Below are 13,862 nucleotides of genomic sequence, written 5' to 3'. Positions count from 1 at the left end.
AAAAATGATTAGCTAAGAGAAATAAGCCAGTCACAAAAAGACCAAAAAAAGGCCCTGGCCGGTTGGCTCAGCGGTAGAGCGTCGGTCTAGCGTGCGGAGGACCCGGGTTCGATTCCCGGCCAGGGCACACAGGAGAAGCGCCCATTTGCTTCTCCACCCCTCCGCCGCGCTTTCCCTCTCTGTCTCTCTCTTCCCCTCCCGCAGCCAAGGCTCCATTGGAGCAAAGATGGCCCGGGCGCTGGGGAGGGTTCTGTGGCCTCTGCCCCAGGCGCTAGAGTGGCTCTGGTCGCAACATGGCGACGCCCAGGATGGGCAGAGCATCGCCCCCTGGTGGGCAGAGCATCGCCCCTGGTGGGCGTGCCGGGTGGATCCTGGTCGGGCGCATGTGGGAGTCTGTCTGACTGTCTCTCCCCGTTTCCAGCTTCAGAAAAATGAAAAAAAAAAAAAAAAAAAGAAGACAAATACTGTATGATTCCACTTATATGAGAGACTTAAAGTAGTCAAATATCACAGAGACAGAAAATAGAATGTTGGTTGACAGGGCCTGGGAAGAGAGGGAAGAACAAGATGGTTTCAGTTTACAAGATGAAAGAGATAAGAAATGGATGGTGGTGATGGCTATACAACAAAATGAATGATTTTAATACCACTGAACCATATACTTAAAACTGTTAAAGATGGTAAATTTTGTTATGTGTATTTTATTACAATAAAAAAATTTAAAAATACATAAATTAGTTAAAATGTTGAATATTAACCACAATCAAACTAGATTATCAGTATTGTACATTATGTAACCTTTGATGTGTATATTGCTCTAGGACTAGAAGACTGGAAACAAGCAGACAGATCCTGAGGACTATGTGACAAGAACTGTATTAAAAACTATTGGGGCCTGACCAGGCGGTAGCACAGTAAATAGAGTTTCAGACTAGGGTTCAGAGGACCCAGGTTCGAGACCCCAAAATCGCCAGCTTGAGCACGGGCTCATCTGGTTTGAGCAAAAGCTCACCAGCTTGGACCCAAGGTCGCTGGCTCAAGCAAGGGGTTCCTCAGTCTGCTGAAGGCCCGCGGTCAAGGCACATATGAGAAAGCAATCAATGAACAGCTAAGGTGTCGCCACGAAAAACTGATGATTGATGCTTCTCATCTTTCTCCGTTCCTGTCTGTCTGTCTGTCCCTCTCTCTGACTCTCTCTGTCTCTGTTAAAAAATAAAAAAACTATTGCGAAACATCACTATCATCAGATATGAAAATTAAAATCACAATGAGATATCACCTCACACCTGTCAGATGGCCATGATCAATAAATCAATAAACAACTGTTGGGGAAGATGTGGAGAAAAGGGAACCCGCATGCACTGTTGGTGGGAATGCAGATTGACGCATTCAGTATAAAGTTACAGTAGAAAACAGTATCAAGTTACCTCATCCTCTCTCGAACTCTGTCATCTTCCCAAACTAAAACATTGTACCCATTAAAGTGACCATGTGATTTTTTTTTTTTTTCTGAAGCTGGAAACAGGGAGGGACAGTCAGACAGACTCCCGCATGCGCCCAACCGGGATCCACCTGGCACGCCCACCAGGGGGCGACACTCTGCCCCTCCGGGGCGTCACTCTGTTGCGACCAGAGCCACTCTAGCGCCTGGGGCAGAGGCCAAAGAGCCATCCCCAGCGCCCGGGCCATCTTTGCTCCAATAGAGCCTTGGCTGCGGGATGGGAAGAGAGAGACAGAGAGGAAGGAGAGGGGGAGGGGTGGAGAAGCAGATGGGCGCTTCTCCTGTGTGCCCTGGCTGGGAATCGAACCCGGGACTTCTGCACACCAGGCCGACGCTCTACCACTGAGCCAACTGGCCAGGGCCCCGTGTGATTTTATAATCAGAAAACAAAAGAGCCTGACCAGGCGGTGGCACAGAGAGTGTTGGACTAGGATGCAGAAGGACCCAGGTTTGAGACCTTGAGGTTGCCAGCTCAAGCATGGGTTTCTTCTGGTTTGAGCAAAGCTCACCAGCTTGGACTCAAGGTCACTGGCTTGAGCAAGGGGTTACTCGGTCTGCTGTAGCCCATGGTCAAGGCACATATGAGAAAGCAATAATGAACAACTAAGGTGTCGCAACGAAAAACTAATGATTGATGCTTCTCATCTCTCTCCATTCTTGTCTATCTCTATCTATCCCTCTCTCTGACTCTTACTCTGTCTCTAAATAAATAAATAAATAAATAAATAAAATAAAAAATTTTAAACTAGGCCCTGGCCGGTTGGCTCAGCGGTAGAGCGTTGGCCCAGCATGTGGGGGACCCGGGTTTGATTCCCGGCCAGGGCACATAGGAGAAGCGCCCATTTGCTTCTCTACCCCCCCTTCCTCTCTGTCTCTCTCTTCCCCTCCCGCAGCCAAGGCTCCATTGGAGCAAAGATGGCCCGGGCGCTGGGGATGGCTCCTTGGCCTCTGCCCCAGGCGCTAGAGTGGCTCTGGTCACAGCAGAGCGACGCCCTGGAGGTGCAGAGCATCGCCCCCTGGTGGGCAGAGCCTCGCCCCTGGTGGGCATGTGCTGGGTGGATCCCGGTCGGGCGCATGCGGGAGGCTGTCTGACTGTCTCTCCCTGTTTCCAGCTTCAGTAAAAAAAAAAAAAAAAAAAATTTAAACTAAAAGGCATTTAAAAAATAAAAACTGCCCTGGCCGGTGGCTCAGCGGTAGAGCATCGGCCTAGCGTGTGGAGGACCCGGGTTCGATTCCCGGCTAGGGCACACAGGAGAAGCGCCCATTTGCTTCTCCACCCCTCCGCCGCGCTTTCCTCTCTGTCTCTCTCTTCCCCTCCCGCAGCCGAGGCTCCATTGGAGCAAAGATGGCCCGGGCGCTGGGGATGGCTCTGTGGCCTCTGCCCCAGGCGCTAGAGTGGCTCTGGTCGCAACATGGCGACGCCCAGGATGGGCAGAGCATCGCCCCCTGGTGGGCAGAGCGTTGCCCCTGGTGGGCGTGCCGGGTGGATCCCGGTCAGGCGCATGCGGGAGTCTGTCTGACTGTCTCTCCCTGTTTCCAGCTTCAGAAAAATGAAAAAAAAAATAAAAACTTACGTGTAATCACTTTTTTGCTATATTGTGTACCTTTTTAGTCTAATTCTTATATTAATTCTTATATTTCTGTAGGGTTGTTGTCCTAAATATATTACATTACACTTGAGCTTCTGTAAATTTACTATTCCATTTTAGAATAGCCAGAAGCAATTCTGAGGTTCCCTAACTTTTACTAAGACCTAATTTGGCTAGAGCAGAAAGAAGATCCACGTGTGCTGTTAGGCTGGTTCATACATTCAGACACTTTATTTATTTTTATTTATTGATTTAAGAGAGAGGAAGGCAGGGAGGAGAAGAGAGAGAGATGCAGGACCACTACTGATCTGTTCCTGTATGTGCCCTGACCAGTGATCGACGCTCTAACCAACCAAGCCACCTGGCCAGGGCAGGCGCCATTTATAAGCAAACCTAGTTAACTTGTGACCATCTGCATCAGCTTCATTTTTTTTTCCCATCAAGTCACTTGATGAACCCAAGTCCTAGGTGCTGTTCTAAACATTTTATATGTACTAATTCATTTACTCTTCATAACAGTTCACTAAGATGGGCTCTATTATCCCCATTTAAAAAATCTGGAAACTTGAGCTTCTGAAATTTTAAATATCTTCATAATATCACATCACTAATTAATGGTGAAGCCAGGTTTCAAACCTGGGTAACCTAATTCCAAAGTCCATGCTCATAACAGTGACCCTCAAACACACTGATTTCTTATGAAGTAGACTTCCTTTGTGAAAAATGTCCTCCAAGAAAAGCTATGCATAATATAAATCTCAATTCAAGGATTTTTGTAAGGTTAGATTATCCCACAAAACACAAGGATCGTTTATGTATTTTTTGTGACATTTGTTCTTACAACTGATTATTAATGCATTAAGAAATTGAGTACTTTACCTCTCAACAACTTGTTGATGGATTTTTTTCCATTGTTCCTTGTCTGAATCAGTTCCTAATTTAGGGTTTAGAGTCTTCAAAGAAACACCAGCAACATTCACCCCACTCCATAAGGGCACTAAAAGAAATATATCTCAGAATGAATCTTTCTTCCTAGTACTGCATCAGTTGAGTTTAATAATTTTTTTATAAACTTAGATTACAACCTTATTATATAAAAGTAAGTTGAGCCTGACCTGTGGTGATGCAGTGGATAAAGTGTCGACCTGGAATGCTGAGGTTGCTGGTTTGAAACCCTGGGTTTGCCCAGTCAAGGCACATATGAAAAGCAACCAATGAACAACTAAAGTGGATCAACTATGAATGATACTTCTCACTCCCCCAATCCCATATCTCTGTAAAATCAATAAATAATTTTTTTTAAAAAAAGTTGCAAGTGAATGAAAAGGGAAATGTAAAAAACAAAATTATGTGTTAGAAAAATATGAAGTAGAATTTATAATTATATAATATAGGAGGCATTTTGTTTTTAAGATTTTATTTATTGAATTTAGAGAGAGGAGAAAGAGAAAGGGGGGAAGAAACGAAAGTATCAACACGTAGTATTGGCTTCTCGTATGTGCCTTGACCAGACAAGCCCAGGGGTTTCCAACCAGCAACCTCAGCACTTCAAGTTGACACTTTATCCACTGCACCACCACAGACTAGGCATAAGAGGCATTTTAAAGCAAAGCACAAGTACAGAATCTTGCTGAATAGAATACTAAATATATTCAAATTAAACCAATCAGAATACACTGCTTGATTTTCAGATAAAATAATGGAGCCCTGCCGGTGTCACAGTGGACAGAGCATCAGTCTAGAGAGTCAAAGTTACTGGTTCGATTGCCGGCTCAATCCCGAGGGCACTAGTTGTTGGTTCAAGATTTGGTCAGGGCACGTATGAGAAACAATCAATGGCACGACTAAATGGGACAACAAGTTGATGCTTCTTTCTCCCTCTCTTACCACACTCCTCTCCCTCTCTTTCTCTCTTTCTCTATCCTCCTCTCTCACAAATAAAATAAAATGGAATATTAAATGTGAGAAATTAAAATATATCTAGAAAAATTCTCTTTAATACCTTTTAGGAGAAAAAGCTGAGTTAAGACAATAACACAAGCCAACAAGTCAAATTATTTGTCTAAGTCAAATCAAAAGTATTTATTATACTATGACCCTTCTAAAAAAATAAGAGGAGCTCATTAAATGCTTTGAATAAACAAATGAATGACTGACCAAAGGATTCCTAGTCTATTGCCATTGTGGAAAAAAGATTTACACATAGGACACAGTTAGAGAACACTGTAAAAAGTATAAAATTCTAATTGTGTTTCAAAGCTTAAATGTTTTTAGTTCAAAAAAGAAAAAGATTAATGTGATGTAAGTACTGTTTATATCACATATTTTATAAATTTATTTATATGAAAAGTCTGGAATAAACAAATCTACAAAATCAGAAAGTAAATTATCAGTTGCTTGGGGTTGGGGTAGGGGTGAGTTCTGGAGTAGAAGTTTCTTTCTAGGGTGATGAAAATATTCTATGAGTAGATTGTGGTGATGACCACACAACTCTGTGAATATACCAAAAACCAGTGAATTATATACTTTAAATGGGTGAATGTTATGATATATGAATCATACCTGAATAATACTGTTTAATAAATAACAATAGGCCCTGGCTGTTTTGCTCAGTGGTAGAGCACTGGCCTGGCCTGTGGAAGTCCTAGGTTCTATTCCTGGACAGGGCACATAGGAGAAGCACCCATCTGCTTCTCCACCCTTTCCCTTCTCCTTTCTCTCTGTCTCTATCCCTCCCACAGTCAAGGTTCCATTGGAGCAAAGTTGGCCTGGATGCTGAGGATGGCTCCGGTTGTAACAGAGCAATGGGGGGGATCCCGGTTGGGCACATGCGGGAATCTGTCTCGCCGCCTCCCTGCTTCTCACTTCAGAAAAATACACACACACACACAAATAAATAAACGAAAGTGCTCCAGATAAGAGAAACATTCACTGACTTTTAACAGCTACATGCTCTATGCACAATTTTATCAGTGGTAACCAAATCAATGATGCAAAAGACTGAAAATAAAGGACTGGAAAAAGATACATCAGGGAAATACCAATAAAACAAGTTACACAGCTATGCTAATATCAGAAAAAATAGACTTTAAACAAAATAAGCACCATTACAGATAAAAAGTGTGATTACATAATGAGAATAGATTTATACTTACCACTGGAATCACCATGTTCTCCAATAATCCAACCATGGCAGCTTGTAGGGTGGACACCCAACTTTTCTCCAATTAGGTATCGGAAACGGGCAGAGTCAAGATTACAACCACTTCCAATTACACGAGTGGCAGGTAAGCCACTTAGCTTCCAGACGACATATGTCAAAAGATCCACTAGAAAGAACAATTTCTTGTTAGAAAAAAATTTATAGCCCTGGCCGGTTGGCTCAGCGGTAGAGCATCGGCCTGGCAGGCAGGGGACCTGGGTTTGATTCCCGGCCAGGGCACATAGGAGAAGTGCCCATTTGCTTCTCCACCCCCCCCCCATTTCTTCCTCTCTGTCTCTCTCTTCCCCTCTCACAGCCAAGGCTCCACTGGAGCAAAGATGGCCCGGGCGCTGGGGATGGCTCCTTGGCCTCTGCCCCAGGCGCTGGAGTGGCTCTGGTCGCGTTAGAGCGACGCCCCAGAGGGGCAGAGCATCGCCCCCTGGTGGGCAGAGAGTCGCCCCTGGTGGGCGTGCCGGGTGGATCCCGGTCGGGCACATGCGGGAGTCTGTCTGACTGTCTCTCCCCGTTTCCAGCTTCAGAAAAATACAAAAGAAAAAAAGAAAAAAATTTATAGTAACTTCCTTTTACCATTTGCTTTTCTGGATGGATCAATTGTCTTAGAGTTAAATACAGATTTAATACAAAGTTCAAAGTGAAGCAAATCAACAAAGAAATATTCATAATCTCTCACATAGGTTGTAAAAGGTTAAGTTATTCACTATCACAATTTTTTAAAATTCTCTTTTGAGATAATGTATATGTCTATCTGTATACTGTATTTAATAATTTGTCAGTTAATTCTACTTCATAAGATTGCTTAGATATTTCCTCTCTGTCACCACAGCCTCATCTAAGCTATCAGCATCTCCTACACAGCATAAGGCCACAGGCATACCCAGGGCAGTGTGCAGGCACGTGAGTGCTCAGGAAAAAAATGAGAATGCCCTAAGCTTAAGCTCTGTCTGACCTGAAGGCTCTGTGCAAGTAGGAATTGAAGAGCATCATTGTAAACTGGCTAGTTGAGTGCTGAAGGCATGCTCCAACATGCACTCAGAGCCCTCCAGAAAAGACTGAAAGATACTTTTTAGTTCCACGTTTAAAGACAGTTCTGTCTAATCATTAGTTGATCACTTAACAAATAGAAAAAAGACATCTGTGGCTGCACACAGCAAAGAATACAAACTTTACAGAATTAGTTCACTGAAGTCATGAAATAAATGAATGACAACTGTAACAAGCGTCAGCAACAACAAAAAACCCTGGGAGGGCCCTGGCTGGTTGGCTCAGCGGTAGAGCGTCAGCCTGGTGTGCAGGAGTCCCGGGTTCGATTCCCAGCCAGGGCACACAGGAGAAGCGCCTATCTGCTTCTCCACCCCTCCCCCTCTCCTTCCTCTCTGTCTCTCTCTTCCCCTCCCGCAGCTGAGGCTCCATTGGAGCAAAGATGGCCCGGGCGCTGGGGATGGCTCTGTGGCCTCTGCCTCAGGCGCTAGAATGGCTCTGGAAGCAACAGAGAGACGCCCCAGAGGGGCAGAACATCGGCCCCTGGTGGGCATGCCGGGTGGATCCTGGTCGGGCACATGCGGGAGTCTGTCTGACTGCCTCCCCGTTTCCAGCTTCGGAAAAATGAAAAAAAAAACAAAAAACCAAAAAAAACCCTGGGAGGCAGGAGTTAAATCTGTATACAGTTTTCATGTTATAATTTTTTAAATGTCCATATTTCAACAAAAATTATGAGGCATGAAACAAAACAAGGATGTATGGACCATACAAAAGAAAAATAATGATCAACAAAAACTCTCCCTGAGAAAGTACAAATATTGAACTAACCTACTTTCAAGCCCACTGATCCCTTCTTCTGCCTTCTCAATTTGATGCTGAACCCCTCTACCAAATTTTTATTTCAGTTAACTTTTCTCTTTTTTAAATTTATTTTTATTTTTTAATTTTCTAGTGAGAGGAAGGAAGGCAGAGACAAACTCCCTCATGTGCCCTGACCAGGATCTACCCAGCAAGCCCACCAGGGGGCGATGCTCTGCCCATCTGGGGCATTGCTACTTTGCAACCAGAGCCATTTTTTAGCGCCTGAGGCAGAGGCCATGGAGCCATCCTCAGTGCCCGGGCCAATTTTGCTCCACTGGAGCCTTGGCTGTGGGAGGGGAAGAGAGAGATAGAGGGAATGGAGAGGGGGAAGGGTAGAGAAGCAGATGGGTGCTTCTCCTTTCTGCCTTGACTGGGAATTGAAGCTGGGACATCCACATGCCAGGCTGATGCTCTACCACTGAGTCAACCAGCTAAGACCTTCAGTTAACTTTTCAATTTCAGAATTTCTATTTAATTCCTTTTAAAAATTTATATTATAAATATTCAATATTTGGTGAGACATGTCTCATTATTTCCTTTACTTCTTTAGACATGGTTCACTTTAACTCTTTAAACATATTTATAATAATTAATTTAAATTACTTGTCCAATAAATCTTTGTTCAATGACTCTGACCAGATCTTCCAGCATGATACTGAATGGAAGTGGTGAAACTGGCATCTTTGTCTTACCTGATCTTATTAGCAGGGAGAAACCATTGAATATGATGCTAGTTGTGGGTTTTTCATAAATATCTTATCAGGCTGAAGAATTTCCTTCTATGCATAGTTTGAGAAATTCTTTTTTCAAATCATGATTGGTGATTGGATGTTGAATTTTGTTAAATTTTTTTCTGTATTTATTAATCTTTTTATCATTATATAAGACCCTTTTTTCTCTCTAATAATAATTTTTGTGTTAAAGTCAAATTTCTCTGATATAGCCATTTCAGTTTTCTTTGAATTCCTGGGTGTATGAAATATATTTTCCACTCTTTTACTTTCAACTTATTTGTGACTTTAAATCTAAAGTGAGCCACCTGCAATTAGACAAGAAGAAAAAAAAAGTAGAAGGTATCCAAACTGGCAAGGAAGAAGTAAAAGTCTATTTGAAGATATGACCCTATATAGTGAAAATCATAAAGAATCTACACACACACACACACACACAACTATTAGAGGTAATAAATGAATTTCAGTATGGTTGCAAAACTCAAAAATCAGTTGTATTTCTATATACTAGCAATGAAAAACCAAAAAGAAAAATAAGAAAACTCAGTTTACAGTAGAATAAAAAAATCATATATTTAGAATAAATTGAACCAAGGAACTACAAGACTTGTACACTGAAAACTACAAAACATTGCTGAAAAAAATTAAAGAAGACAAAATAAACGGAAACACAGTCCATGTTCATAGGTTAGAAAAACTATTAAGATGGCAAACTACCCAAAGTGATATACAAATTTGATTAAATTCCTATCAAAATTCCATTTTTGCAGAAATGGAAAACCAATCCTAAAATGCATATTAAATCATAAGGGGGTCCAAATAGTAAAAACAATCTTGAAAAAGAAGAATGAAGTTGAAGAACTCACATTTCCTGATTTTAAATTTACTCCAGAGCTACAGTAATCAAAACAGAATGATGCCAGAATATGGAGAGACATATCAATGAATGGAATAGAATTGACAGTCCAGAAATAAACTCACTCATGTATGGTCAATTGATTTTAGACAATGGTGCTATGAACATTCATTGGGGAAAAAATAATCTCTTCTATAACTATTCTCAAAACAACTGGATATCCACATACAAAAGAATGAAGTTTGATCCTTACCTCTCACCATGTACAAGTTAATTCAAAATGGACTGAAGACCTAAATATAAGAGCTAGACACACAGGAGTAAACTTTTATGACCTGGGATTTATTAATGATTTTTTAGGTATGACACCAAAATCACGTGTCAAAAGGAAAAATAGATAAATTGAACTCCATTAGAATTAAATACTTTTGTGAATCAAAGAACACTATCAAGAGAGTGAAAAAAGCCTGACCAGGCGGTGGCGCAGTGGATAGAGCATCAGACTGGGATGCAGAGGACCCAGGTTCACAACCCTGAGGTCGCCAGCTTGAGCACGGGCTCATCTGGTTTGAGCAAAGCTCACCAGCTTGGACCCAAGGTCGCTGGCTTGAGCAAAGGGTTACTCGGTCTGCTGAAGGCCCACGGTCAAGGCATATATGAGAAAGCAATCAATGTACAAATAAAGTGTCGCAATGCACAACGAAAAACTAATAACTGATGCTTCTCATCTCTCTTCATTCCTGTCTGTCTGTCCCTATCTATCCCTCTCTCTGACTCTCTCTCTGTCTCTGTAAAAAATAAAAATAAAAAAAGAGTGAAAAAACAACCTACAGAATGGGAGAATATATTTGTAAATCATATATCTGATAAGAGTCTTGTATCCAGAATATATAAAGAACTCTTATTTCTTGAATAAGACAACCAAAAGACAGGCAACCCAATTTAAAAATGAGCAAAGAACCTGAATAGACATTTCTCCATAGAAGATATAAAAGTGGCCCAAAAGCATTGAAAAGATGCTTAATGTCATTAAGCACTAGAGAAAGGCAAATTAAAATCATAATAAAATATCACTTCACATCCATTAGAATAGCTAAAATAAAAAACATGAAAAATAGCAAGTGATGGTGGGTAGAACGGGAACATTTATACATTGTTGGCAGGAATGTAAAATAGTACAGCCACTATGGAAAACAGTTTGGCAGTTACTCACTAATTAGATACAAAAATACCATATGACCCAGTATGTCTACTCTTAGATATATACCCAAAAATTTGAAAACAGGTGGTCAAACAAAACTTTGTACATGAATGTTCAAAGCAGCATTACTCACAACAGTGAAAGATAGGAAAAACTCAAATGTCCATCAACTTCTGCTGGATAAATGAAATGTGGTTTATCTATACAGCATAATATTACCCAGTCACAGAAAGGAATGCAGGACTGATGCATGCTGCAACATGGATGATACCTTGAAAACATTAGGTGAAAGAAGTCAGACACAAAAGGATAAATATTGTATGATCCCATTTATATTAAATATCCAGAATAGGCAAATCCACAGACTCAGAAAAAAAAACAAAACTGGTTGCCAAGGAATAAAGAGAGCAGTGAATGAGAAGTAACTGCTTAATGGGTACAGGATTTCCATTTGAGGTGATGAAAAAGTCTGTACACTACACAGTGGTAGTGGCTGAACAAAATAAAATGTACTTAATGCCACTTAATACACATTACAATAGTAAATTTATTTTTGTGTTATGTATATTTTGCCATAATAAAAAAACAGACTTTAACCCAAACATTTTTAGAGATACTTTATCTTTATTATATGCGGCTTAAGTGTCTGTCGCCGATAGCTTATTGGTTGCTTGCGTAACTGTACTAGTCAATGGGGTGAAGTTGCCATGGCTGAATGTAAATTGAGCGGGTCAGGGGGAAGGTGAACATTTGTTTGCATTGGCAATCATCTGCTTTTGAAACAATTTAAGGCTGAACGCAAATTGAGCGTGTCAGGGGGAAGGTGAACATTTGTTTGCATTGGCAATCATCTGTGTTACATAAAAACTACGTCTTAACGTAATTTCTTTTAAGAATGCCTCCTAGAAAATACAGCACTGAAGAGGAGAGAAAAGGAGCTAAAGCTGCACAAAAATGGCTTTCTCGACAAAAAGAAACCACTGAGCAGAGAAAGACAAGGCTTGCTTCAGTCGCACAGCAAATGCGTCTTTCAATTGAGACGTAGACAATTTCCTGTAAAACTTGCCTTTGCTATGACCATCAATAAGTCTCAGGGCCAAACGCTTAAGCATGTTGGCATTTTTTTACCTGAGCCTGCATTTGGACATGGTCAACTTTATGTTGCCTGTTAAAGAGTTCGTGAAAGAACGGACGTAAAATTAAAAATAATTGATGGTCCTCTGCAAGGCGAGCTTAAAAATGATGGAAAGATCTACACAAGAAATGTTGTGTACAAAGAGATCTTTGACATGTGAATTAACATTTTATTATTTAAATCACCTTTATTTATTGAGCTAGCGGTGGCTCTTAAGAAATGTACCACCAGTGGTTTCCTTCATTGCACTCTACTTTAAGCAATTAAGTAAGTAGAAGGGGGAAACCCCATGGGGCACTAAGCAAAGGGGCGTCCTCGCCACCTGCCCTGGGTAATTCAGTTTGAATTAGCAGACACCTTTGCATAAATCTTTTTTTTTTTCAAAATATTTTATTTATTGATTTTTTAGAGAGAGAGGAGTGAAAGAGAGAGACAGAGAGAGAGAGAAGGGGGAGGAGCAGGAAGCATCAACTCCCATATGTGCCTTGACCAGGCAAGCCCAGGGTTTCGAACCAGCGACCTCAGTGTTCCAGGTCGACGCTTTATCCCACTGCGCCACCACAGGTCAGGCCTGCATAAATCATTTTAATTACAATTTATAATATCTAGAACAGCGGTCATTTCGTATGACCGCCGGGCTTTCTAGTATAATTATAACCAGATCAACAGACGCAGAAGAAAGCATCTGACAAAATTTAACACTGATACATGATTTAGAAAAAATCTCTCTGAAATTATGAAGAGAAGGGAATTTCTAGGGAAAAACCCACAGTAAACATCATACTCAATGATGAAAGGCAATGCCTTCCCGGTAAGGTAAGAAACTAGGCAAGCATGTCCACTCTCAGCACTTGCGCAATGTATCACAGACACATACTACCAGTAGCAGAGGGTATACATAGAAGTAGTGTTTACCAGAGAAAATCTTAGAAGCAGAGAGGTAGAGAGCCACACTCTCCACTGAACTCTCATTATTCCATAGCACAGGCTAGGCAGAGATCTTCTGTACACAAAATGGCCAAGTGCAGAGGAGCCTCCCTGTGCTGGCAAGCTGAATGTTCTCTTGAAACTCCTCCAAGAACAAAAATGGGCCCCACCACCACACTGTGTTATATAGCTATGTTAGCTTTGGAGGGGAAAGGGAATCCCTAGTTTTCTTTTTTTTTTTTTTTTTTTTTTTTTTTTTTTTTAATTATTTTTATTTTTATTTATTTATTCATTTTAGAGGAGAGAGAGAGAGAGAGAAGGGGGGAGGAGCAGGAAGCTTCAACTCCCATATGTGCCTTGACCGGACAAGCCCAGGGTTTTGAACCGGCAACCTCAGCATTTCCAGGTCGAGGCTTTATCCACTGCGCCACCACAGGTCAGGCTTTTTTTTTTTTTTAATTATTTTTATTTTTCCTAGTTTTCTTAACGAGAAATTTATTAAAGGATAGCCAGGTCCAGGAGCACAGGTAAGCAGTATGCATTTCCGGAGATAAGGTGTACATACTGAGGGCCCCGGAAGAAATCTTGCATGCCGGGAATGCTGACATCAGCTTAAGACCTTGCTGACTCTCCACGGGCTGGTTCAATGGCTCAGTTCAGCTGACCCAGCTTTCTGATAAGCAACTAAAAGAAGGCATGAAATGAGCCTCCAGGATAATGCAAATTTGTCTCTCATTACTGTTTATAGTCACCATTTTACAAGAGGTCTCAACCAGTGAAATGAAGCAAGAAAATGAAAATGTCTTAAATTGGAAAGGGAGAATTAAAACTAATAAATTGTATTTTCAGATGACATAATA

The 13,862-nt window shown here is 41.3% G+C and overlaps 1 protein-coding gene across 2 annotated transcripts in view; it reads right to left on the bottom strand.

The window, feature by feature from the left end:
- Positions 1-13,862, bottom strand: part of LDHC (lactate dehydrogenase C) — a 71,499-nt gene that overhangs the window by 8,866 nt on the left and 48,771 nt on the right. For both annotated transcript variants that reach the window (XM_066253859.1, XM_066253860.1), the window contains 2 exons: positions 6,246-6,419; positions 3,970-4,087 (listed from right to left, as the gene is read on the bottom strand). In XM_066253859.1, the coding sequence (XP_066109956.1) occupies positions 3,970-4,087; positions 6,246-6,419 (292 nt within the window). The remainder of the gene's footprint in view (positions 1-3,969; positions 4,088-6,245; positions 6,420-13,862) is intronic.

The sequence above is a fragment of the Saccopteryx bilineata genome, chromosome 1 (genome assembly GCF_036850765.1).
Source record: "Saccopteryx bilineata isolate mSacBil1 chromosome 1, mSacBil1_pri_phased_curated, whole genome shotgun sequence".
Lineage (NCBI taxonomy): Eukaryota > Metazoa > Chordata > Mammalia > Chiroptera > Emballonuridae > Saccopteryx > Saccopteryx bilineata.
The sequence above is the reverse complement of the archived record's forward strand: the minus strand, read 5'-3'. Positions and strand labels throughout refer to the sequence as shown.